This window comes from Acartia tonsa, chromosome 5, assembly GCF_053477335.1.
Source record: "Acartia tonsa isolate MP-2025a chromosome 5, ASM5347733v1, whole genome shotgun sequence".
NCBI classification, from domain to species: Eukaryota; Metazoa; Arthropoda; class Copepoda; order Calanoida; family Acartiidae; genus Acartia; species Acartia tonsa.
The window spans coordinates 50,915,359-50,941,720 of NC_137264.1; the positions used below are offsets into that span (position 1 = coordinate 50,915,359).

General features: G+C 33.8%; 1 protein-coding gene and 1 non-coding gene across 2 annotated transcripts; both read right to left on the reverse strand.

Annotated features, from left to right (window-relative positions):
* Positions 1-690: 690 nt before the first annotated feature.
* LOC145319762 (phenylalanine--tRNA ligase alpha subunit-like) lies at positions 691-25,846 on the reverse strand. Its single transcript, XM_080162098.1, has 23 exons — positions 25,734-25,846; positions 24,760-24,844; positions 23,092-23,289; positions 21,417-21,488; positions 20,629-20,697; positions 20,183-20,368; positions 19,841-20,013; positions 18,866-18,979; positions 18,038-18,123; positions 17,476-17,538; positions 16,033-16,120; positions 14,613-14,707; positions 13,595-13,731; positions 12,492-12,529; positions 11,947-12,050; positions 11,617-11,690; positions 8,973-9,081; positions 7,468-7,583; positions 6,714-6,829; positions 3,049-3,092; positions 2,521-2,587; positions 1,472-1,511; positions 691-1,219 (listed from the first exon to the last, which is right to left on the reverse strand). Exons 1-23 carry the CDS (start codon positions 25,808-25,810, stop codon positions 1,181-1,183), a joined length of 2,190 nt encoding a protein of 729 aa, XP_080018224.1. The 5' UTR covers positions 25,811-25,846; the 3' UTR covers positions 691-1,180.
* LOC145320401 (U4 spliceosomal RNA) lies at positions 14,060-14,200 on the reverse strand. Its single transcript, XR_013880187.1, has one exon. It is a non-coding gene; the product is annotated as a U4 spliceosomal RNA (small nuclear RNA).
* Positions 25,847-26,362: the final 516 nt, after the last annotated feature.

Consider the following 26,362-nt stretch of genomic DNA (forward strand, 5'->3'; position numbering starts at 1 on the left):
ATCATACGAGCGAGGCTGCTGTTCTTGACACCTTTAACGTCAGGACCGACAACCCAGGATAACCAAGGTGAGCCAAACCTCTCCTTTTCCGTTCAAACACCAAGGGTATTAGGTTAAGTAACACCCATCAGTCAACCAACTCTTTGTCTGAGAAGTTCTAACTGTGCATGGTAATGAGTTGCACCTGTTCTGGGCCAAGGCATTACTACATCCTACTCTAACTATTTATGTTGCACACCTGACATAGCAGCGGTAGGAACCAATTTAAATGGCTTTAGTTATTACGCGGTGTCGGGCCGAGATTCAAACCTATAATCTCCCTAACGCCGAACGGATGCGCTACGGGTAATATACTGGAAACCCATACAACTACTTTCTGTAGTATATGGGTTTAAAAGGGTGTTCGCTGAGGGGTTGGTTATAGATGCTGACTTGTAGGTAGATCCTCGTCAGTAGCCATTTGACAAAACTCATTAATCTCATTGCTTAGGGTTTTGATTATAATAGGTTATAATCTACCTAATGTTTGATTAGATACTATACATAATAATAACTTGCTTATGAGTAATAAATAAAGTGATTGCAATCAAAGAATTGGTTTGTCTGTGGTAAAATTAGCATTTCAATTCTATAATTAACAGGAAGTCTGAACGTCTGAAGACGCTACATTTCAGTATTAAAAATTTAACATTATTATTGAAACAAATTTATTTTTAAAATAACAAATAAAAGCTCAACTTAAACAATATTTGTAAATCAAAAGCTATTAACAATAAATAAAGCTTAAAAAATAAAATTGGTGATATCCCTTAAAGCGCCTATAGAACACATAACACCCCCCCTGCCGTTTAATCAAAATAGAAATTTAAGAAGGGAATTGGGTGTGGGGTCTTTATATGCTTTGAGGAAAAGCACCTTACAATTTGTATCAGCAACTTTCTTATTTTGATAATTCTAAAATAACAAGAACACACATTTTATGTCAATTTTTGTGCTTTACCTCAAATTACCAAGTGAGCAAAGAAATACCTGCGACCGGGGAGTCCAATACATAAATTGATTGGGGAGGGGGGATATCATTGGTCGACTAGGCACTTTAAGGGAAATCTCCAATAATTTTAATATAACAAGAACAAATATTTGTCATGTGCGTGCAGCGTTACGTGCATCTTTTCTTCATTCAGTTAGCAAGGCTTGTTTCAACTTTTTTACTCCACGCCTGAAAAAAAAATATTTTAATTCATGAATTATTTTATTTACGCGTCTGTGGTCAGAATCGTAGTAGGTGAGATTTTCTTTAACCGTTTTTTATCCAACTGAAAAATCGGATTGTTGCCCGTGAAGGAAAATAATAAAAGGGAGTGGATTTATCTGTATTTTTAGTTCAATTTGCAAGAAATGAATTATATCTCCACCTGGCTCATTAACAAGTGGAAATCCCCCCCCCCATTTTAAAGAAAAAATAAGCTACCTGAATGCTTGCGTTGGTAACATTATTCTGCTTACACAAGCTAAAAAAACAAAATTTTAGTTAGTAATAGTTATTTCTCGCATCGGCTTTTCGCGGATATAAAATGTACAATTATAAGATTAAAACCAGTTTTTTTAGATGACAAAGGCACGGGCTAAAAAAAACTGGTTTTAATCTTATGATTGTACATTTTTATATTCGTTTTTTCGTATGGATGAGAACCGGTTCCTATCCACTGGATTCGAATGAATACGAGAATAGTTATTTCTCGCATCGTATTATAAACGGCTTTCCACGGATATAGAATGTACAATTATAAGATTAAAACCGGTTTTTGAGCCCCGAGGTGCCGAAGGCACGGGATAAAAAAAACTGGTTTTAATCTTATGATTGTACATTTTTATATTCGTAGAAAGCTGGATATAATACGATGCTAGACATAATTTTTTCGTATGGAGGAGAACCGGTTCCTATCCACCAGATTCGAATGAATACGAGAATAGTTATTTCTCGTATCGTATTATAAACGGCTTTCCGCGGATATAGAATGTACAATTATAAGATTAAAACTGGTTTTAATCTTATGATTGTACATTTCTATATTCGTAGAAAACTGGATATAATACGATGCTAGACATAGTTTTCTCGTATGGATGAGAACCGGTTCCTATCCACCGGATTCGAATGAATACGAGAAAAAAAGATTATTTCATCTAAACTTGATTGAAACTCCATGGAACGTCTAAAATTATTGTCTGATACTTAAAAGCCAAAAATTCAAAATCTGATGCAAAAAAAAACAAAAAAATATATACAAACAAAAGGAAAATCGGGTAAAATGTGCTACCAACAATTATAATGTTTTGTAGATCATTATTTTTGAGGTCCTTGGGATTTAAAAAATGATGATAAAGCATTACAGAAAATCTTCACCTAATTGGTGGAAAAGATGAAAACTAAATAACAAACTCATGATATATGTGTGTGAATTTATATACCATTGTCTTGTACCTTAAATATCCGCATACAATTGAAGATAAAAATTATACCTGTAGGCCAGAACATCCGCCAGAGTTAGGTGGTTTCCAGCAAGGAAGCGATTCTTGTTTAATATGCCTACAAATAAATAATTATTTTAATATACATACACAGAGGAAGGATGTTTTTTCTGGCTGTCGGTCGTTTCTTTAAGATCCCTCTACCAACATGTTTAATTTAGTAAATGTTGCATTATGTAGTTCTCAAATTGGGATAGTCATCTCCCCCCCCCTCATCCCCCGTCTTAAAGAATAGTAAAAAATCAGAAAAATATAAACAAAAATCTTCGTCTGCTTGAAATTCAGATGTTTTCTCACAAATCGCCTGTCGAGCAACCCCCAGAGTTTTTAAATAAATTTAAAATATGTAGGGGGGAGTTTTCTTCTTCTAAGCCTAAACCTTGCTGAGCCTATACCGGCCTTGCCCTAACCCTACGGGGCTATCCAGAACATAAAAATCTAACCTAACTTAATCTTAAGTAATAAACAAACAAGTTGGACGGATTTCATTATGTATAGGATAATAAATCTATCTTTTACCTGGAATCAAGGTACTGATATTGTGCTTGCTGGTGTCGGTCAGTCTAAAATATAACACGATTAGTTTTTATGGAAACCTGTCTAGTAAAGTATCTACTATAGTATTACAGTTATCATCTAGAGTATCATACAGAGTAGAAATAGCTATACAATAATAATACCTGTCTAGTAGAGTATCTACTTGAGTATTAGAGTTGTCATCTAGAGTATCATACAGAGTAGATATAGCTATACAATAATATTACCTGTCTAGTAGAGTATCTACTTTAGTATTAGAGTTATTATCTAGAGTATCATACAGAGTAGAGATAGCTACACAATAATATTACCTGTCTAGTAGAGTAGCTACACAATAATATTACCTGTCTAGTAGAGTATCTACTTGAGTATTAGAGTTATCATCTAGAGTATCATACAGAGTAGAGATAGCTATACAATAATATTACCTGTATAGTAGAGTATCTACTTGAGTATTAGAGTTATTATCTAGAGTATCATACAGAGTAGAGATAGCTATACAATAATAGTACCTGTCTAGTAGAGTATCTACTTGAGCAATAGAGTTATCATCTAGAGTATCATACAGAGTATAGATAGCTATACAATAATATTACCTGTCTAGTAGAGTATCTAATTGAGCAATAGAGTTATCATCTAGAGTATCACACAGAGTAGAGATAGCTATACAATAATATTACCTGTCTAGTAGAGTATCTACTTGAGTATTAGAGTAATCATCTAGAGTATCATACAGAGTAGAGATAGCTATACAATAATATTACCTGTCTAGTAGAGTATCTACTTGAGTATTAGAGTAATCATCTAGAGTATCATACAGAGTAGAGATAGCTATACAATAATATTACCTGTCTAGTAGAGTATCTACTTGAGTATTAGAGGTATAATCTAGAGTATCAAACAGAGTAAAAATAGCTATACAATAATATTACCTGTCAAGTAGAGTATCTACTTGAGCATTAGAGTTATCATCTAGAGTATCATACAGAGTAGAGATACCAACACAATAATATTACCTGTCTAGTAGAGTATCTACTTGAGCAATAGAGTTATCATCTAGAGTATCATACAGAGTAGAGATAGCTATACAATAATATTACCTGTCTAGTAGAATATCTACTTGAGCAATAGAGTTATCATCTAGAGTATCATACAGAGTAGAGATAGCTATACAATAAGATTACCTGTATAGTAGAGTATTCACTTGAGTATTAGATTTATCATCTAGAGTATCAAACAGAGTAGAGATAGCTATACAATAATATTACCTGTCTAGTACAGTATCTACTTGAGCAATAGAGTTATCAGCTAGAGTATCATACAGAGTAGAGATAGCTATACAATAATATTACCTGTCAAGTAGAGTATCTACTTGAGCAATAGAGTTATCATCTAGAGTATCATACAGATTAGAGATACCAACACAATAATATTACCTGTCTAGTAGAGTATCTACTTGAGCAATAGAGTTATCATCTAGAGTATCATACAGATTAGAGATACCAACACAATAATATTACCTATCTAGTAGATTATCTACTTGTATATTAGAGTTATCATCTAGAGTATCAAGCAGAGTAGAGATAGCTATACAATAATATTACCTGTCTAGTAGAGTATCTACTTGAGTATTAGAGTTATCATATACAGGGTGAGTCAGAAAAAACTGAGTTTTTCGATTTTCAGAAACAACCAGAAGAAATACACAAAAAATAACTATATATCCTTGTTCTCTGTACAAAAGCACATCAAACTTGTAAAAGGTGTTTTTCATTATCTCTAAAAATGCGGCCTCTATGATAGGTGTATGGTGTCAAAAAATGCCTTGTGTGAAAAATGTTGATCAAGAAAAATTTAAATAACTCATCTATTTTGTATAAAAAAAATCTTAAAATTTCAATATTTATTTAGAAAAAGTTCTAAGAAAAGTACTTTAATGAGTTTTAAAGGTGAAATGCTTTTTGGCGCCTCACAAAAGCATTTTTAGAATACTGCAATTTGTCATTTTTTCATATTTCTTGATTGTGATGCATGTGGTTTAAAAGAATCTTCTATAATAACGTAGCTTATAGTAAAAAGAAGAAAAAACCTTTTTATTTGACAAAAAAATCTCTTAAGATAAAAAAGTTATCAAGATTTGAATTTTTAAAATGAAAATGCCTTTTAGAAACCCTACCCTATTTAAATGAGGTTATTATCATGGATTTTAACACACAAGTATAACTTGTCAAAAGGGGGCGGATATTTTGGAGATTAAATCCAGTCTTGCACCAAATATAGAGGAAATTCAGGGGAAGGGGGTAGAAATTTAGGTAACAAGATGAAATATTTCGGGTCATGAGGTGGTTTTCCGGTCATGGAGAATTAAATCTTAACAATAGATTACAACAAAACGTTTGATTTATAATGTGATAATTTAATTTAAATAAATTATATTTTTAAGATGTTAAATATTTACAATATGTTAAATACAAATTTTAATAATCAAAAAATTTGTTTGTTTATCTTTTTAGAATGGTAGACATTTTTTATTATTCATAAATCTACCTAAAAAGTACAAAATACTGGCCGAAAAAGTCATCACACACACTTTTTGAAATCTTTATGCTCTAAAAAGCGCCGTTGTTTTCAGAGATTTTCAAAAACACCTTTTCTAAGTTTAATGTATATTTTAATAGAGAACAAGAATCTATAATTGGTTTTTCCATATTCCTACTGGTTGTATCAGAAAATCGGAAAACTCAGTTTTTTCTGACTCACCCTGTAGAGTATCATACAGAGTAGAGATAGCTATACAATAATATTACCTGTCTAGTAGAGTATCTACTTGAGCAATAGAGTTATCATCTAGAGTATCATACAGAGTAGAGATAGCTATACAATAAGATTACCTGTATAGTAGAGTATTCACTTGAGTATTAGATTTATCATCTAGAGTATCATACAGAGTAGAGATAGCTATATAATAGTATTACCTGTCTAGTAGAGTATCTACTTGAGTATTAGAGTTAATATTTAGAGTATCATACAGAGTAGAGATAGCTATACAATAATATTACCTGTCTAGTAGAGTATCTACTTGAGCAATAGAGTTATCATCTAGAGTATCATACAGATTAGAGATACCAACACAATGATATTACCTGTCTAGTAGAGTATCTACTTGAATATTAGAGGTATAATCTAGAGTATCAAACAGAGTAGAGATAGCTATACAATAATATTACCTGTCTAGTAGAGTATCTACTTGAGCAATAGAGTTATCAGCTAGAGTATCATACAGAGTAGAGATAGCTATACAATAATATTACCTGTCTAGTACAGTATCTACTTGAGTATTGGAGTTAACATCTAGAGTATCAAACAGAGTAGAAATAGCTATACAATAATATTACCTGTTTAGTAGAGTATCTACTTGAATATTAGAGGTATAATCTAGAGTATCAAACAGAGTAGAAATAGCTATACAATAATATTACCTGTCAAGTAGAGTACCTACTTGAGCAATAGAGTTATCATCTAGAGTATCATACAGAGTAGAGATACCAACACAATAATATTACCTGTCTAGTAGAGTATTTACTTGAGCAATAGAGTTATCATCTAGAGTATCATACAGAGTAGAGAAACCAACACAATAATATTACCTGTCTAGTAGAGTATCTACTTGAGCAATAAAGTTATCATCTAAAGTATCATACAGACCAGGGGCGGTCACACCATCCATTAGACGAGAGAAATACCGCAATATGTTCTCTTCTCCCTGCAGAAAAAAATATGAATTTTAACAAGGACGAGTACATCAAATAGTACCAAGCCAAGTTATAAATAATACAACGGAAAGAGTAAATGTTAGGTTATAAAATAGAGTTTAGAAGAAAGGCACCAAAAGAATCTATATGTGAAAAAGGGATTTGGTAAGAGAATGTGGGAAGTAAGGGGAAAAGGTAAAATTAAAAATAAAACGTAACTGACCGATCGACAGACAGACAGAGCAGCATTTATAAAATCCTTACTTCTTAAAGTATATATTAAGTGTATAGTAAAATTAACAAGCTTTAAGAGCGCAGAGATGTTCATAGTTCAGACATTAAACTGACAATAAAACATTGAAATGTAGATGGCTAGAGGGTACACTCTAAAGATGAATTTACTATTTAATCCTCAAACTGAAAATTTCTAAGAGTAAGCGTTAACCTTAAAGACCAAATACAACCTGGAGGAGAGAAATCCTACATCAACTTAAATTGGAGAAAATCGCATCTCTCAACGATGCCTTACAAGACCATTACAAAGACCATTGGAAAATTATTGCGCGTGACATATGCTCTACCAAGCGATAAATTGCAATCGTGATGACATAATATAGTTGGTAGGTATTATTTAAAAATATTTTAATACCTGAATTTCAGATGATCCAACGACTAAGGTAGACCGTTGAACATTTGAGTAGATGACAGCAACCTTCAGATCTGCGCTACTCCGCCCAACACTGTCCTCGTTCAACATCAATGGTCCTAAACATTTTGGAGGATTTTTTTTCTGGTACTTCACACAATGTACCTTTTTCAACCTCCTTATTTTTTTAAAATAAATTTAAAATAACTAGCGGCTACGCCCCTAGAGGCCTCTAGGGACAGTTGAGGAGGGGAGAGTCGAATTTGATAACCGAATTTATTATTTTAAGTTTCTCTTGGGAGGGTGGTGGTACATTCAACCAAAATAGTTATAAACCTTCCCGGGACCTATGATAAGCTACCCTGTTAAGGAGAACCCGATCGGTTCAGCGGTTAGCGACATCCTTCGGTACAAACACACAAACAGACAAACATACAGACATCCTGTTACTTTATTATAAGGATATTAAAAATAATAAGTAGATGAAGTATTTTGTTTGTTTGTTAAATGTATTTTAGGTCAGAGTAGATTAAGTTACATTGGGTAACGGGTAATCCCTAAGGGCTTGGGCACTACATGCTTAGACCTTCCAAATCCGCAGGGCTTAGGTATAGTAAAAACTACCCAGCCCGATATTTTCATAATTTGAAAAAATATGTAATTGGGGTTTTTATAGGGTTGCCCTTCATAAGGAGGACAAAAGTTGGGTTTCACTTGGGTTGCAAAAACCCAACTAATGCATGTATGGTAATTGGTGGATCAACTGCAGTTGACGGTAAAATATTCCTGTTAACGAATATTTCCAAAAATATATGAATTTTGAAGGCTGCTAGCTGCCAAACGGCTGAACGTACAGGTCATGCCCGCAAACCGGTTTAAGCGGCATAAGAAGGCCTACAAATAATCTGGAATAGCCAAGATCCAATTATGCACAGGGAAAGCTTCACTGAAGAAATACGCATAAAATATGTCTTTTTCGCGCATTTCTCTGCACTGCGAGATAATTGTGCATTATTGATTTATGGCTATTCCAGATTATTTGTAGGCCTTCTTATGCCGCTTAAACCGGTGTGAGGGTATGACCTGTACGTTCAGCCTTTTGGCAGCTAGCAGCCGTTAAAATTCATAGATTTTTGGAAATATTCGTGACCAGGAATATTTTCCGTCAACTGCAGTTGATCATAATTGGAAAAGCACAAAAAAAGGATGAAAATACGGACAAAGTAATTTATAGAGTAGATGTCAGGTAGTCATAAATCAAGATTCAAAATTTCGTGAAGCCTTTTTTTATGTCAAAATATTTATATTTTTGTAGCATGACTGACAAACCAACGGAAAAAGTAAATTTATATTGGATGCTCATTTGTATAGGTAGGGAATCTTCACAAAAAAATCAGCCGTCTATCTTAAATTGCAGCCGATAAAATTACATTTCCCCCTCAGCGTTTAGGGCAAGACAAGACAAGACAAAGTGAATTATAAAGTAGTTTTGTTGATAAAACTTGTACCTGGCTGTTTGACAGAAGAATGACAGTGGGTGGACAGGGCCAGCTGGAACCTTTTCTTCAAGGCAGGAACCAACAGGCCAAGGCTGTACAGAGGCTTGTCAGGATGAACCTGGAAACAAGGATATTAAGGGATAAGACAAAAGACGATAAATTGATCTACATCCCCAATGACGATAAAAAAAATTTCCCAAATATAAATTAAAAGAGTTGTGTAAAATTTTTTGAACCAACTCATGAAGTCTTGAAGCCAGCGAATGAGAAAGCAGGCTTATAAAAACTATTGGCATTATTGTAATTTACAGTCCATTTTCCCCTCCCTTCCTGAAAATGTATAATTCATATAAAAAATTCGTTCAAATGAATATAAAATAAATATTAACTGTACATAAACAAGTTGTTTTTTTACCCAACGAAAATAACGTTGTAAATAAACTTTGGGTAAAACTATAATTTACCAGGAATATAAAGGGATAAGACAATGGCCGTTAAATTGATGTACATCCCCAATGAATATACACAAAATTACCCCTTGATTAAATTAAAATTAGTTGTCTCGACGTTTGAACATTCAACTAAATGAACTAACCAATCAAAATTCAATTAATTCCCCAAAGTTGTTGAGCCAACGAATAAGAAACGTTAATAGAAAACTTTGGGGACTAGTGTAATAATCAGCTCATTGATTATTAGGAGAAGATGTGATCTCATCCTCCCTGACATAATTATTAACATCATCATCATTAACAGCAGTTAATTGATAACATCACCGTAATGAATCTCCAATTAGGATCATCAGTACATCATCGTATCAAATATTGACATATTTATCATTAAGACACGACATAAGCAAAAAAATGATACTAAGTATTTCAAATATTGCTTTAAAATCATCATAAAACCTTCAATCTAAATGGAATTATAAAGTAAATTCAAAATTACAAGTACAGCATGATGTAGATACTTTAATAGAAAAATAACATAAAAATTACATTATAAAAGAGACGCCTAGCGGCGCTATTTTAAACTTTATATAATGGATCTTCAGGATATCCTTATATTAAAGTAACAGGTTGTTCTGTACCGAAGGTTCTCGCTAACCAAATCGATATGGTTCTCATTAACAGGTTAGTTTCTCAATTTCAAAAATGGGTTATCGAATTCAACTCTTCCCAACCGCAAGTGCCATTTGAGGCCTCTAGGGGCGCAGCCGCTATTAGATAAATAAAGCAAATTTCTATTATTATTATTTGATATTTCATATCAATGGGAATCAAAATAAAGACGCACAAGGAGGATATTATAATTAATTGAATAATGAAAGTTCGGTACATTAGAAAAAATAATATAAGTTATTTATCGCATCTATTGTAAACAGCTTTCCGCAGATATAAAAATGTCCAATTTTAAGATTAAAACCAGTTTTGTTAGCCCCGAGATGCCGAAGTACCGAAGGTTCCAAAATATTATATACGTAGAAAACTAGATATAATACGATACGATAAATTAATTTTTTAGTATGGCTTAATACCGGTTCTAATCCAACGGATATTAATTGGTTTCGGAACCATACTGAAAAAAAACATATAGTAATAGACTGATATCGACAAAAAAAACGGGTTTCACTCTTGAATTGTAATGTAACTTTGCTAATTACAAAGCTGTAATTGTATAGTAAGATATATAAGTTTTCCGGAATTTTAAAGTTAGGGGGAGATTTGAAATCTGCATCAAAGAGGACTATCCACGAACGAGAGCACATGATTCTAAGTACCTTCCAGCATTGATCCTAAGTATTTTCTTTCAGAATATAATAGGTCACCATATATTATTAATATATTGACGAGAAAATTTATGTTTCACCATGTTTTTTTAGGTATTTTAATTGATTTTGAAAACTTTTATGAAGCTAATTCTTTTAATAAAATGGATATTTGATGATACATATGCGAATACTCCTGTTATATAGATTGTAAATTAATCCATATTAGCATTAATTTAAACATACATATGAGATATAGTAAATGTGCTTTTGCCTTTTTTATATTTTTATCATTTGACAACATGGACAATTAAAGACACCCCGAACTCAACAAAACGTTTGATACAATTTTAACGAAAAATGGTGGACATTTTCTTACTTTTCTTCAACTTGAAGTGGTGAAACATAAATTTTCTTGTCAATATATTAATTATTGATATTGACCTATTATATTCTGAAAGAAAATACTCAGGATCAATGCTGGAAGGTACTTAGAATCACGTGCTCTTGTTCGTGGATAGTCCTCTTTTAAGGATTTTTTTTTTATAAAATTCGTTTTTTTCTATAATTCTTTATCTTAAAGCGGAAATGCAATTTAAGTTAATTAATTTTGGCATCTGTGATTGGTGGATTTAAAAAATCTGCTCTCTGATTGGATGGCGTACATCATTCAACCAATTAGAACGCAGGTAGTTTAAAATCCACCTATCCTATTGGTCAAAATTAATTAACTTAAAATGCATTTCCACTTTTAGATAAAGAATTATACAAAAAACGAATTTTATAAAAAAATCCTTAAAATTTGATGCAGATTTCAAATCTCCCCCTAACATTAAAATTCCGGAAAACTTATATATCTTATTGTATACCTAGTGATGACATTACCTTTATAACTACATCCTTTAATTTTTCTTCAGCTGCTCCATAACTAACAGATCCTGTTGTGGATAGACCCATAGCCTGCATGGTAACATTATAGTCAAATTTTTATTTAGTGCTTAAGTACCTATCGAGCACTGAAACTAAATTAAAAAAGGGAGGAGGAAGTTATTTACTATGCCTAGCCCCTGCGTGGCTACCCAGGATCCAATATAAACTAACCTAACCAACAACAAACGAAAAACGCGTTTATTTACTTTTTGAAATGAGGCTGGGGGGGGGGGGGGTGCTACAGGCACTATGAGAGAATAAGCAACTTTGAAAGTTAACTATATTCCTGTATATGTTTCTGTAAGCACTGAAGTCTTGACTCAATTCTGGCCCAGCGTTTGGAGACAACCTCCAGTCTCCTCTCCTCTCCAGTACCTGACTTGTCAATCCTAGAATTAAATACTTTAGTTTGGAGCAGTGTTGTGGATCCGGAAATTTATGGAAAAATCTACCTAAATTTAAATAAAATAGTCACTTACAAATTTTTAAAATCAGACATTCTCGTGATGAGAGGCAATCTTTAAGGTTTAGGTTCGGACTTAAAAATTAAAAGTATTTTTGACTTCGAGATTAAAGAATAAATATTTTTTGAAAAATTTGGTGATTTTATTTTTATTGTCAATGATAAAACTTTCCTGGTATGGTATCTAATATTATTTATGGTAGGATATAATGATGAAAATGACACAATGGTGATTATAATCAGTCGGGTATATGTAGAGGTCTAATAAGCATTTGATTTACTTTCTTTTAATAAAAAAAATATTGGATAAACTGTTTAATTAAGTACCTACTAGTACTCAATGTTAGAAAAAAAGGATAATTTTTACCTACAAAGTGGATTTTTCTTCACCATATCCAAGTTCACCTAAAAATAGTTTTAATTGGTACGGTGCTTTCACTTAAACATAAAAATTGATTGCCGAATCCCTCCCCCCCCTTATTTTTTATTTATAAAAAACTGCAAAGATATTCCAAATTATTTGTCTTTCTTTAGATCTCAATAACTTTAAACTTTAAAAAGCAGTGTTTCGGAGCCGGAGCCGCAATATTTTTGGTGGAGCCGGAGTCGTATTTTTCGTTAAAAACGGCTCCGGAACCAGATAGCTAAAAATGATTTTTTAAAGTAATATTATAATTTTTGGCAACTCTGTTTTGTCATGTGCAAATGCCCTTTTTAAGTTTTTCAAGTCCATTTTTATCAAATGAAATATTGAACTTTTAAAACCTTCAAAAGTCAAAAATAGAAAAATATTTTTTTTATGGGGAAAAAATATGTCGAGTTTTTCTTGATTTTAGGTCGGAGCCGGAGCTGGATCCGGAGCCGGAGCCGCATCAAAATTAAACGGCTCCGAAACACTGTTAAAAGGTCTTGATTTAACTTACCTGCAACTTTTCCTCATTGCAAAAATGATTCCTACTACATCTATATTAGGCGCCTTATTATTTACCTCTAGCGGCTTCGAACACATATAATCGTTCTGCCATTAGTTAAAATGAAATTATTGTGGGTGGACCAGGATTAGGAAGGACAAAGTAAAAGTGTCCAAACTCTCCTACCCATAATCCTATTATATAAAGTAGTAAGCGTTTTTTGTCTGTCCCGAAGGATCTCGCTAATCGCTGAACCGATATTGTTCTCCTTTACAGTGAAGCTTCTTATAGGTCCTGGGAAGGTTTTAAACTATATTTGGGAAGGGTGTCTCCACCCCCCCTCCCCCCAAAAAAATATTGTTTTACTCTTTTGAGACTCAAATTTAAAATGGGATGAGGTCGACTTTTACCCTTCTACCTTAAGTGCCCCTGGAGGCTTCTAGGGGGCGTAGCCGCTAGTTGTAATATATATAAAGGTAACAGTATCCAAACTTTTCCACCAATTTTTATCCTTATATAAAAGTAACAGGATCTGTCCCACATCTGATAATAATTCTACCTTGTGACCCACTAAGTCTCTGATGTTGTCAATCTTATACTTGATCATTGTAGGCCTCTCCAGTGACAGTCCAAATCCTATGACATTGACGCCATCAGGCAGTCCCATGGGAAGCAGCATCTCAGGACGGAACATACCTAAACAATTTATACTTGATCATTGTAGGACTCTCCAGAGAGTGTCCAAATGACATTGACTCTATCTGGGAGAACAGTCTATATTACGATACAAGATTTCAGATCCAGAACAGGTCCTATGCCAGCGGAAAGTAATCATTTTCGAAGCCATACTGGACGTTATATAGTAAAATTATTAGATTAATTCCAGTTTAGTTGGCCCCGAGTAACCGATGGTCTAAATTAATATATATTTTACTTGTTGTGGAAAATTTTCTAAAATACGATACATGAAAATGTATATTGATCTTCCATGGGGCATGATATTCTATATTCGGGTGTTTATTTGCTCCCGTAAGAGCCTTCAGAAATTGCCTCAGGTGACGATATTTCACGTCTCCAGGGCGGGGTATTGGTTATAGTTTTCAACTAGCAATAACAGCACCTCTCTATTCGATCATTGGTTACTGTATCGCCACTGCGCAAAGTTAACGAAAATTGCGCATTTTAAGATATACTTGGATATTTGAACCATATTGTCCTGGTTTAAAATAAATTTCATAAACTACCATAAACGAACAATCACACATGTTTCGTTAACTAAATTGATTAAAAACAAACAAAATTTGAGTCAAAGTATTAGATAATTTAGTTTTTATCCACTTTTAAAATTTTTCCAAAACATCATCTAGCGGCGAAATTATGAACTACATATGATACAAGTTTTGGAAAGATAACGAATTTATCCGGATTTTCCTATGTAAACACTATTTTATTGCTTAAATATAATTAGTTTAAACAAGAACAAGCGTAGAAGAATGTATCCAAAGAAGCGAAACTTTAAAGAATGTAATAAAAAGAACAAAAATGTGAAAATTAGGCCAAATTCTAATATAAATTACCGGAATTTCCAATTTCTACCCATTTTTGAAGTCCTTCGTGGTAGGAGAAAATCTCCATGCTTGGTTCAGTGTACGGGTTGTACGCAGGCTTGAATCTAAAAAAATATATCAAAAATTTAAGAAAAAAATATAAAATAAAAACGTTTTCGGAACAAAATCACGCAACCTTATTAGGTTTTAAAATAATATAAGCGGACAGGTTTCGTGAATATGTTTATTTAGAAGAATTATACTAGTATACAATATACATAGACTAGCGGCTACGCCCCTAGAGGCCTCTAGGGGCACTTGAGGAGGGGGGAGTCGAATTTGATAACCCAATTTCTTATTTTAGATTTTAAAAGAAAATTTTAAAAAATATTTTGGGGGGGTTGAAATTTTTTTTTTTTTTTTGGGGGGGGGGTTGGGGGTGTCCCACCCCCCCAAGAAAAAAGTTATAAACCTTCCCGGGACTTATGAGAAGCTACCCTGTTAAGGAGAACCCGATCGGTTCAGCGGTTAGCGAGATCCTTCGGTACAGACACACAGACAGACACACAGACAAACATCCTGTTACTTTAGTATAAGGATAATAGGATACGCACTGACGCAGCTTTTCTATATTTCACGCAATTTGTCCGTCCGTAAGCCTAATTGTCCCCTTCGATGTAAAATAAAACTTTTAGTTTACTTTGACCTTTTTTTCAGAAAAAATAAAGGAACATCATTTTATCTGCAGTTTGGTTTGTTAAATTTTGATTTGGTTTTATGCTATTTTTAAAGCTTAATCCCTACATTAACCCGAAGGAAATCTGGAAGTTAATGTTAGGAGCAAAGCTACAAATAGTTTATGTTTATGTTTATAGTTTATGTTAAAAACGTGTACTTTTTTTATGTATGGCTTCGAGTCCGGTTAATATCCTCTAGATTAGAACCAGTATATGGCCATAATGAAAAAGAATGCATTGTATCGTAGTATAAACAATTTTAAAAAAAAGAAAAATGTCTGTTTTATTGCCAAAGGCCTCAAGTCACTCGGGGCCAATAAATGAAGATTAATAAAAATTATATATTTTTTTAACCGCGGAAAACTGTCTATAATACGACAGGGGTGTATATTCTGCATAAGATTTATTTTTTTTCCCCGGCTACAAATTTTTTTATTTTTTTTCCCCCCCTAGTTTTTTCTCTCCAAGTAGGGGGGAAAATGAAAAAATATTTAAAGAACTCTATATTTTATTTATTTTATCCCTTATACCACACATTTTTTTAGTTTTTTTCTCCAAGGAGGGGGGGAAATGGAAAAAATGTTTTCAGTTTTCTTAATTTTTACATTTTTTTCCCTCCAACCACTTATTTTTTATTTTTTTCCCCCCCCCTTAGCCGGGGATCCCATGCAGAATATACACCCCTGTAATACGATGCTATCAGAAAACTTTACCTTAATTTTTGAATACCCAGCTTGGTGAAGAAAGTATTGATGACCCCAATACAATGTCCCAGGGTGATGTTATAGTCCGCTACAACTCCTTTGGTTCGGGGATACATGGATCATTGGATATGGATATCTATGGCGTTGCTACAAAAGACCAACACTACAAAAGACAAACTAGGCGTTGCTACAAAAGACCAACTATACAAAAGACCAACCCCTACAAAAGACCAAAATCTACATAAGACCAACACCTACAAAAGACCAACACCTACACAAGGTCTGCCCTAAGCAATACATTTCTGCCATTTCATCAAAAGATTACCATTCATTGCAAAATGTTGGAATGTAATGATTTTTTTGAAGATTTTTATCATCAAAATTGGAAGATATAAGATTTTTATCATTAAAATTGGAAGATTTTCATGCAATTATTTCATTACGATTTCTTGAATGTTGGTCTTTTGTAGGTGTTGGTCTTTTGTAGAGTTGGTCTTTTGTAGCAACGCCATATCTATAATACTAAGTAGCTCGATATCTGTACGTCTGTCCGTCCGTCCGTCTGAAACTTATTATCTCAAAAACAACTGAATAGATTGGATTCTACTCTTCAAGGAATATATCAACTTGTCTTAAGCTAAATTTTTGAAACCCTAAATAGAAAATGTTGTGGGTGGAATTTCTCCCCCTCCCACCTTAAGTGCCTCTAGAGGTTCTAGGTACATTGTACACTAATTAACCGTCTAATGTCTTAACCCTTAAGATCTGTACACCCTCTTAGAGCAGGTTGGCCTAGAAACGTTGGGTACTTTAAATAAATCTTGTTTCGCTAGTTCAAAATAACAGTGTCTAAGCTTTTCCACCTATAATTTCAATCTAGATTGGGGTATATTTCTTAGTATCATTGAGTATGTAATCAAGGGGGAGGTAGGTTGTGCCGTAAAGGTGTGAGTTTTAAGGCTTTTAAAACAGTAGTAGAACGATAATATTCACTGAATATAAATATATAAAATTTTTGTCTATGGTTCTATTCAATAGAAATATACATATTTAGTGAATATTATCGCTCTACTACTGTTTTTAAACCTTAAAACTCACACCTTTACGGAATTTTAGCATAACCTATCTCCCCTTTTATCAATTCTTTAATATCATTATCCAGGGTTCTAAAGGAATAAAACAATGGCCGATAAATTGATTTACACTACACCCCCAATTATGATACACAAAATTACCCCTTCTGTAGATAACAATTGGTGGTTGAAACGTTTGTACACTCAACTAATTGAACCAACCAATCAAAATTCTATTAAAGTCCCCAAGGTTGTGTAAAGCCAATGAATAAGAAAACGTTGTTATAAGACTTTGGGGACTAGTGTAATAAACAGCCCAATATCCTCTCCCTCCTTGCTTAATATCCCTGTTAAAATGAAATTATCCATGTGATCCTGCCTTCAATTTGATGGAACTCTGCCAAGTGCGTGGCATCCAGTGTCTCATTTCTAAACACCCTGTCTATAGATTAGACACACAACATTCACTCTCGCAAATATTTTTAAGCAAGACCAACAGACAAACGAGCAAAGTTAATTATAATTACAGAAAAATTTATCAAAAATTTTGGCGGTCTTCCTTAAATAACAGCCGAGAAAATCAAATTTTCACATAGCTTTACGCTCTGACATACAATTTGACGGAAATACAAAGTGATTATAGAGTAGCTTTGCTACTAAAAAGACACAATAGCTAATAAATGATAGGATATGTTTGCTGCAAAAAAAAAAAAAAAATCTTTTATTAGGAAGTCAGGAATAGATACTCTATTCAGACTATTTGATTTTAGAGAATACGAGTCCCCCCCCCCCCCTTCTGAAATAATTCCACGAAATCTAACTGGACCTATATCATTCAGACACATACACAGATATACATCCTGTTACTACATATAAGTCATATAATATGTAGTTCTAATAATTTGATAATGTGATACACATGTGCGGAAGTGAATGGAGACCTATGGAGAATAGTTTCTGTGGTACAAACTTGGGAGCCTGGGCTGTTCTGTACAACATGCGTGCGCTCACTGCGGTCGTGTGTGTCCTTAATAAAAAAAAATATGGTGCCTATCATTATTTTTAATACCCGCGACCGTGGCTCAACACGTAGCGCATCCGCTCGTGTTCGGGAAGGTGATAGGTTCGAATCTCGGTCTGCCACCGCGTCACAACTAAAGATGTTAAAAATGGTTCCCACTGCTACTATGTCAGATGCGCGACGTAAGTAGTTAGAGTGGGGGAATGCCTTGGCCCAAAACAGGCGCAACTCGCTACCATGCACTGTTGGGACTTCTCAGACAAAGGTCGTGCATCTCAGAGAGTTGGTTGTCTGATGGGTGAATGGACGCTTTACAACGCTATCATAAGTATTGCATGTATGTTTCAAGGTGCGTGGAGGTCTAGTACCCGAAGCGACACCTAGCCCCTAGAGTCTTAACTCTTATCATTATTTTTAAAAATAAATTGAATAGTTTGTTTTTTTCCTATGCCTGACCCCTGCACAGGTGGCCCAAACAAAGCACTTGGAGGAAATTGCCAAAAAATAGATTGGTAGTTTCCGGCCTCCCTTACATGGCAACTGCACCAAAACTGTTTTTTTTTGAAAAAATGTATTCTTCATTCTTATTCTGGAGGGGGGGGGGGGGGGGGGGTTGGACACTGAACGATGGGCTTAATTCCTCAGAAGAGAAAATAACATTTTTAATGTGATGTACATCAATTCTACGATAGTTTACCTATGGGAAGAATGTATGAAAACAATTACGACAAGAAATGAAAATTCTAACCTGAGCAAATTTTTGGATGCCTCCTCAATTTTCCAATTATAGTTATACCCCTGAGAACCAAATCCTCCTTCGCTATGAACTTTTTTCACTCTTTCCATGTAGTCTGCGGGAAACCTAAATGTTAAACAAGATTATTTCCATGAAAACATACCAATGCCTTTTTTGAAAATTAGGTACTATCCTTTCGCCTAATATAACTTGCGGAAATTATTTTTAGGTACTTTAAGTAAAAAAAATCAAAATCCGAATAAAAAAGCCAATATTTCTTATAGGAGGAAACACATGCTACTACTTTGGCATATAGACATCTAAATACTGCATAGAAGGTGTAGTTGACCTTTTTAAATCCACCCTAATGCGGGGAACCTTCAATATGGAAGCAGGCAGGGAGCCGGGAGGGAAGGGATATTGGGCTGATTCGTTAGCTTAACAACTTTTACTGAGTTTTGATTGCTTGGTTCATTAAGTAAAGTGTCAAAACGTTTTAACCACTAGGTAATCATAATCTACAGAAGGGATAAGTTTGTGTATCATCAATGGAGATGTACATCAATTTATCAGTCATTATCTTATCCCTTTAGATCCCTGGGGAGAAGAGGAATATTAAAAACATACCTTTGATAACATGTAAAACTAAAAATTAGAGAGGAAAAAAAAAATAAGCGAATGACAAGAAAAATAAATCACGAAACCATTAAAATCAATTTTAGAATTATTAAAAAGTCTTTTAAAGCAGGAAGGACAGACTGACGGACAAAGTAAGTTTTATACTAAATGACAAAATAATACTTAGACAAAGGTCGTCAATCAAGGGGTTGGATGTTTCTTAACCTAATATCCTTGGGTGTTAGAGTATTGCATCCCATTACAAGAGGATGATGCTCTGGATTCTCTAGATGATCACTTAAAAATCGAAGGAGAATACCGCGCCCTTACGAGGTAAGTTAAGCTTTTCTACTAATAACAAGAACATACTTATCACTAGTGGCCGGATCCGAGATGAAGAATGTATCATGAGCATCTCTGGCCGGATGTTGTTGGGGTTGGAAGAGGGCGTCAAAGTTCCAGAAGCTGCTCTCAACAAAGTTGTTGGCCGGCATCTCAGAGAATCCCATCTCAAGGAAGATTTGTCTGTATTCTGTTCTTACCTAGGAATAACATCCGTAAGTAACGAAGCACAAAAAAATCGTGGATGGACAAAATTAGTTATAGAAAAGATATTCAGTTGTGTTAAAAAAAAGGAGAGACTGAAAAAAAATACAGAAAATTTAGAAAAGAGAGGGGGGGGGGTGCTTGATGGGGAAAGCACCAACATACCTTTAACAAAGGATGGAGACAGCCACCGCCAGTCTCAACTCCGAGGGCCTCCAGGTTGTACGGCTTTAGAGAGGTCGTCTTCCAGGCGCCGGAGCTCAGCATCTCTGGCGTCAACTCTGTCGGAGCCTTTGTGATGGAGGTAGTGAAGTTGGCTCCAGGAGTTATCTTGTAGTGTTTCTCGTTTACCTAGAAAATTTATACATTAGCGAGTTTTAAATGTTATCTTCAAGGTACAAAGTATATTATATTTGTTAAACGCATCGTATTATAGACATCTTTCCGCGGATATTAAAATGAAAAATTATAAGATTAAAATCAGTTTTGGTAGCCCCGAGGGCAAAATTGTCTCTTATACGATACTGTATACGATTTTTCAGTATGGCTGAGAACCAGTTCTCTGCAAAATATACACCCCTGAGCTTATTTAATCAGAATATAGTACAAACCTCTTCCACTAGTTTTCTTTTCTTGTAATCTACCTTAAGCTTCTCATCTACTAATTCACTTTGATTTTCCTTAAAATAAAATTATTAGGTATACATTAGTTTTTAAGATAACTTACATCTGACCACATTTAAATTTGAACCAAAGTTAGCAGGGTGTCGGAGCCGATTAATTTTTATGCGGCTCCGGCTCCTACCTTAAAATTAATATATCAATTTTCGTTCATTATTGAATTTGATAAAATAAAATAAATAATATAAAATATTTTGCTTTAATTTGATTAAAGCTATATAAAAGTAGAAGAATGTGTGTCTATTTGTTAAGTAACAATAGTTTTTCAGTTTATTATACGGAAATAGACCGTTGCCAAATTACAATATTACTTTAAAAAATCATTTTTAGCTAAACTGGAGACGGAGCCGTTTTTAATGAAAAATACGGCTCCGGATCCGGCTCCATTAAAAATGTTGCTGCTCCCGGCTCCGAAACACTGAAAGTTAGATTAGGTTCGGTACAGAGTTGCCCTGCAGGTGTTAAGCATATAGAGAAATAACTAGCTTATTTTCAAATTAAACATTAATAAATCGTGATCCAAATCCACCCGATTTGGTGTTTGATAAACATTTTGAGGGAAAGCATCGGCAGATTTACAGGCATTCAACAAATATAAGCAAAGCACCAAAAAAAAAACGATTAAATTGGTTAACATAAGCCAAATTTTCTTAAATTTGATAAGACACAAAATACCTAGGTATCTTAAACTTACATTTCTTTTAAAAAATGAACCTACCTTTATTTTTTGTAAATCTTGTTTCAAATTATCAGTTATTTCTCCTACTTTTCTTTTCACTACAGGACTTCCCTAAAATAATAATATGTGAATGGTTTTAAAAAATGATAATAAGGACAATTACGCCAAATAAAAATCAGCTAATGATATTAAATGCCTAATCTGTTTAACCACATAATTTTTAAACTTTTTAAAATAACTCTTCTATTTACTGTATATATACACTAGCGGCTACGCCCCTAGAAGCCTCTAGGGGCACTGCACTGGTAGGAGAAGGAAAAGTCGACCTCATCCTATTTTAAATTTGAGTTTCCAAAGAGTTATAAAAATTATTTTTTGGGGGGAGAGGGGGGTTAAGACACCCTCTCGAAAAAAGGTTTAAAACCTTCCCAGGACCTATAAGAAGCTTCACTGTAAAGGAGAACAATATCAGTTAAACGATTAGTGAGATCCTTCGGGACAGACAAAAACACTTACTACTTTATATAATAGGATATACTAGGGTGGGTTCATATCGGAATTAGACAAAGCGGGGATATGCAACAGATAAAATTAACCTTAAAAACAATTCTGACCGAAAAAGAATTTTAAAAAATTGAGTTTTAGAACACGACCACTTAAAAATATAATTCATTACTTATTAGTATGCAAAGACGACATTCAAATTTTTTTTGAATCAGAACTATGGCTTTATGGTGCTCCCTGGAAAGGCCTTGAGGAGCTGAATCAGGAACTTTTGTCCGTTTCAAAATATCTCGTTCCTAGCCTTAGAAATCACTAAAAAACCTAAATTTTTTAAGGTTTATTGAGAATTGTCCAATTTGTAGAGGTTTTTTTTATATTTTCTCAGGCTAGGAACGAGATTTTTTGAAACGGACAAAAGTTCCTGACACAGCTCCTCAAGGCATTTCCAGGGAGCACCATGAAGCCATAGTTCTGATTCAATAAATTTTTGACTCCCATTTACAAATAGCTATACAATTGAATGTCTGGTCGTCAGCGGTTTTAAGACTTAGGATAAATTTTAAATCACCCAGAGGTGTATTATATCTATATAAATTGAGTGCAGATCCCCGCTTTGGCCTCAGAAAAAAAATGTCTAAAATCGACCCACCCTAACATATACCCCTTCTAAATATATCATATCATATGTAAAACTTTCCTTCTATTGTTTTTTTTTCCGTCCGCATGTTAGGCTGATAAGCATTATTAAAATCACAGTTGTGGATCCGCATTGATTGTATGCGGATCCGGATCCTCCAAATTTGGTCAGATCCGGATCCTTGACAATAAAAATAAAATCACCAAATTTTTCAAAAAATATTTGTTCTTTAATCTCGAAGTCAAAAATACTTTTATTTTTAAGTCTGAACCTAAACCTTAAAGATTGGCTCTCATCACGAGAATGTCTTTGTAAGTGACTATTTTATATAAATTTAGGTAGATTTTTCCATTTTTTCCGCATTTTTTTGAGTCCAAGGATCCGGATCCGCAAAAAAATGCGGATCCGGAACCTTGGTGACTAGGTATAGAGTGGTACTTTGCTTCCTATACTACCTACCTAAATATTTTTGTAACTTTACTTTTTTATTTCAAAGTAAAAAAGATTTTAACAGTCATAAATTAACCTTAATTCCTGTTTTATTGGCCCCAAAATAGAACTAGTAAGCAATACCTGAGATTTATCAATAATAATCCACCCAGCTGACATTGCCTTGCTGAACCCAATCTTGCCCCACTTTCCACACAGACCCATCAGCTTGGCCTGCTCAATGCCACCGTCTCCGGCTGGGACAAGGTTAAAGAGGCGGGCCTCATGACTGCCTGACTGGACAACCTCCTCGCCTTCGCCAGTAAGCTTCCAGCTTTTCACCTGAGAACATTTACTAGTCTTATGCCATTAAGAAAATCTTTTTTTACCATCCCTTTTTCTAAATTAACATTTTCCATCGAAAAATTTTACTTTTCAAAGTTTTTTTTACGTATAAAACCATGGTGAAACTTATTTTTTTAAATCGATATAACGATATTAAACATAACCCTATATTCACAAAAAAATAGAATCACTGCGGGAAGGTGCTTAGATTCACTTGCTCTCGTTCGTGGATAGTCCCCTTAAACCAGAAAATACCCACCTCCCTGTTTGGGAAGTAAACTAAAATTTGCCCAGAACCAAATTTTTGAATCTTAGCAATTACAAAACAAGGATGACAACATCCATAAGTAGCGAAGCACAAAAAATCGTCGATTGGAATACGTAGATTTAAACGGTTTTTACTAAAATCAAGAATAGATTTATTGGATAAAATAAACATGAAACCTTGTTTTATTTTGCATGATGACGATGGTCAAAGTAAATTATATTAAAGATGCTCATAACAATGGGAAAAATTATTTTGATACAGATATCCCATAAAAGTTTGAAAATTGCATCAAAATATACAAAGATATGGGGAATTATGTAAAACATATAAAAATAGCCAAAAACCTGATAAAAGGCAGTCTGGCTTTCATGGTTGTTTTATTAAAACGACAAAAAAATTAATTTTTAAATCCTTAACTTAAAAAATTTGGAAAATCGGACATTATACAATGAAGATATGGAAAAAAGTGTTAAATATATAAAAATAGCCTAAAACCTGCTAAAAAGGCAGTCTGGCCGTCATGGTTATTTTGTTTAAAAGACAAGAAATTTAATTTTCATATATATAACTGAAAAATTTTGAAAATCGGACTATAAACACTGAAGATATGGAGAAAAATGTTAAATATATAAAAAAACAGCCTAAAACCTGCTAAAAAGGCAGTCTGGCCGTCATAGTTGTTTTCTTTAAAAGACGGAAAATTTAATTTTGATATCTATAACTGAAAAAATTTTGAAAATCGGACCATAAACACTGAAGATATGGAGAAAAATGTGAAAAATATAAAAATAGCCTAAAACCTGCTGAAAAGGCACTCTGGCCGTCATGGTTGTTCCTTTAAACGACGGGAAATTTAATTTTGATATCTGTAACTGAAAAAATTTTGAAAATCGGACCATAAACACTGAAGATATGGAGAAAAATGTGAAAAATATAAAAATAGCCTAAAACCTGCTAAAAATCGGTCCGAACGCCAATGATGTTTTATAGTCAATTGTGCTCCTTAATGATGGGAATGTTGTCAAAAAATTTCAGCATTCTATTTTTTATAGGAGCTGAGTAAATCCCATTTCCCCCATAGCGTTACGGACTGACTGACGGACTGACTGACGGACGGACAAAGTGAATTATAGAGTAGCTTCGCTACTAAAAAAGTGATTGTGTGATGACTTTACTGCATTACCGACCTACCGACTGACCTGATAAATTTGAGTGTTGACGACATCTCCCAGAGCTTCCACACTTTTTATAGCACCAACTATTTTTTGCTCATCAACTTTAAATCTAAAACAAATAAATCCTTATGTATGTAAAAGTAACATGGTGTTTGTTTGATTTTACCAAAGAGCTTGCTAACCACTAAACTGATATGGTTCTCCATTGCAGTAGAGCTTCTTATATAAATGTCAAAGAAAGGAGTTTAAATATATTTTTTAATGGTACCTCGCTGTAGAACATAAAGGCCTCTACGGTCATTGCCGCCAGTTAAGTTGTAAATAAATGGTAAAAAATATATTCACCGAATAAATGAGAGGTTAGCGGATAGCCAAATTCTAAATATAAGGGGGGGTTTTTTAATGCAACCATCTCGTAATCAATGATTAAATGGCACTTAGAATTCGAATTTTGATCTGAAATTTTGCATGAATAATCCTTGATAGGTCTATTTTCCCTTAATCGAACAAAAAGTTGGAAAAGTAGCAGCTAACTGCTGGCGGCTCATCCGTTTTGCCATTATTTTGGGCTATCTTAAGTAAATTAGTCACGAAACCTATCTCCACATAATACTTTTTGTGGCTCAAAAACCTTATCAAACGGTTCTAGCCGGTAGCTGTTGGTACTAGAAATTTTAAAAATGATTATTGCTATCATTTAACATGAATTAAACCAAAAATATGATTTAAAAAGTTGATTCCTACGTAATTAATAATGAATTTGCCTTGAAAATAGGCAAAAAACGGCGAAACAGCTAAGCCACCAGCTATTACTTTTCCTACTTTTTGTTCGATTTAGGGAAAATAGACCTACCAAAAATTACTCATGAAAAAATTCAGATCGAAACTCGAATTCTAAGTGCAATTTAATCATTAATTACGATATGGTTGCATTAACCCCCCCCCCCCTCCCCCCTTTGTAAAATAACCATCAAATCTTTCAATGTAAAGTTTCTTACTTTTTAGCAAGTCCAGGGGAGTCCTGTTCTTTTGCTGAGACCAAACTCTGCAGGATCAAAACTGGCAGGTCCTGCATTTTCACTCTGGAATAATCAGGGATTTAAGGGAAAAGACATTTGAGGATAAATTGATATACATCCCTCATGATATTAAACAAAAATACGGTGATCTTGTCAGGTCAAGCCTGCTAAACCGCTAAGGTAAGCCACTTCTTTAAGTTTCACGGTACCCAAAATTGTATAACCACGTTGTCTTGTTCACTGGTTCAAAAACTTTGGGGTGTTTGATAAAAATTTGATTGGTTGGTTCCAAACTTTAAGTTTTCAGACTTTTAAACCAAAAATTTTAATATACGGGTAATTTTTTATTATCATTGGGGATGTTCAACAATTTATCCTCCATTGTTTTGTCCCTTCAGATCCTTAGTAAAATGGCACACACAAAAAATTTACTTTAAGAGGTAAAAGTCAGGTACAGACAACAAGGTAATAAGTTTCATATTCAATTTCATTTATCACAGCCAAAGTATTAGATGTCAGGAATATAACAATCAATTTATTAATAAAATTGTGTCTAAGACTATAAAGGTAATAAGTAAAGCTTTCCAGAAGTATCCACCAAAAAGTGT

What these genes read in the sequence shown, in the direction of transcription:
- LOC145319762 (XM_080162098.1), bottom strand. Translation starts at nt 25,810, where the DNA reads ATGCAGGACCTGCCAGTTTTGATCCTGCAGAGTTTGGTCTCAGCAAAA. An exon ending in TCAACACTCAAATTTATCAG is followed by an intron (nt 23,290 to 24,759) that starts GTCAGTCGGTAG and finishes AAATGTTCTCAG; the next exon opens with GTGAAAAGCTGGAAGCTTAC. An exon ending in TATCAGTACCTTGATTCCAG is followed by an intron (nt 2,588 to 3,048) that starts GTAAAAGATAGA and finishes ATTTATTTGTAG; the next exon opens with GCATATTAAACAAGAATCGC.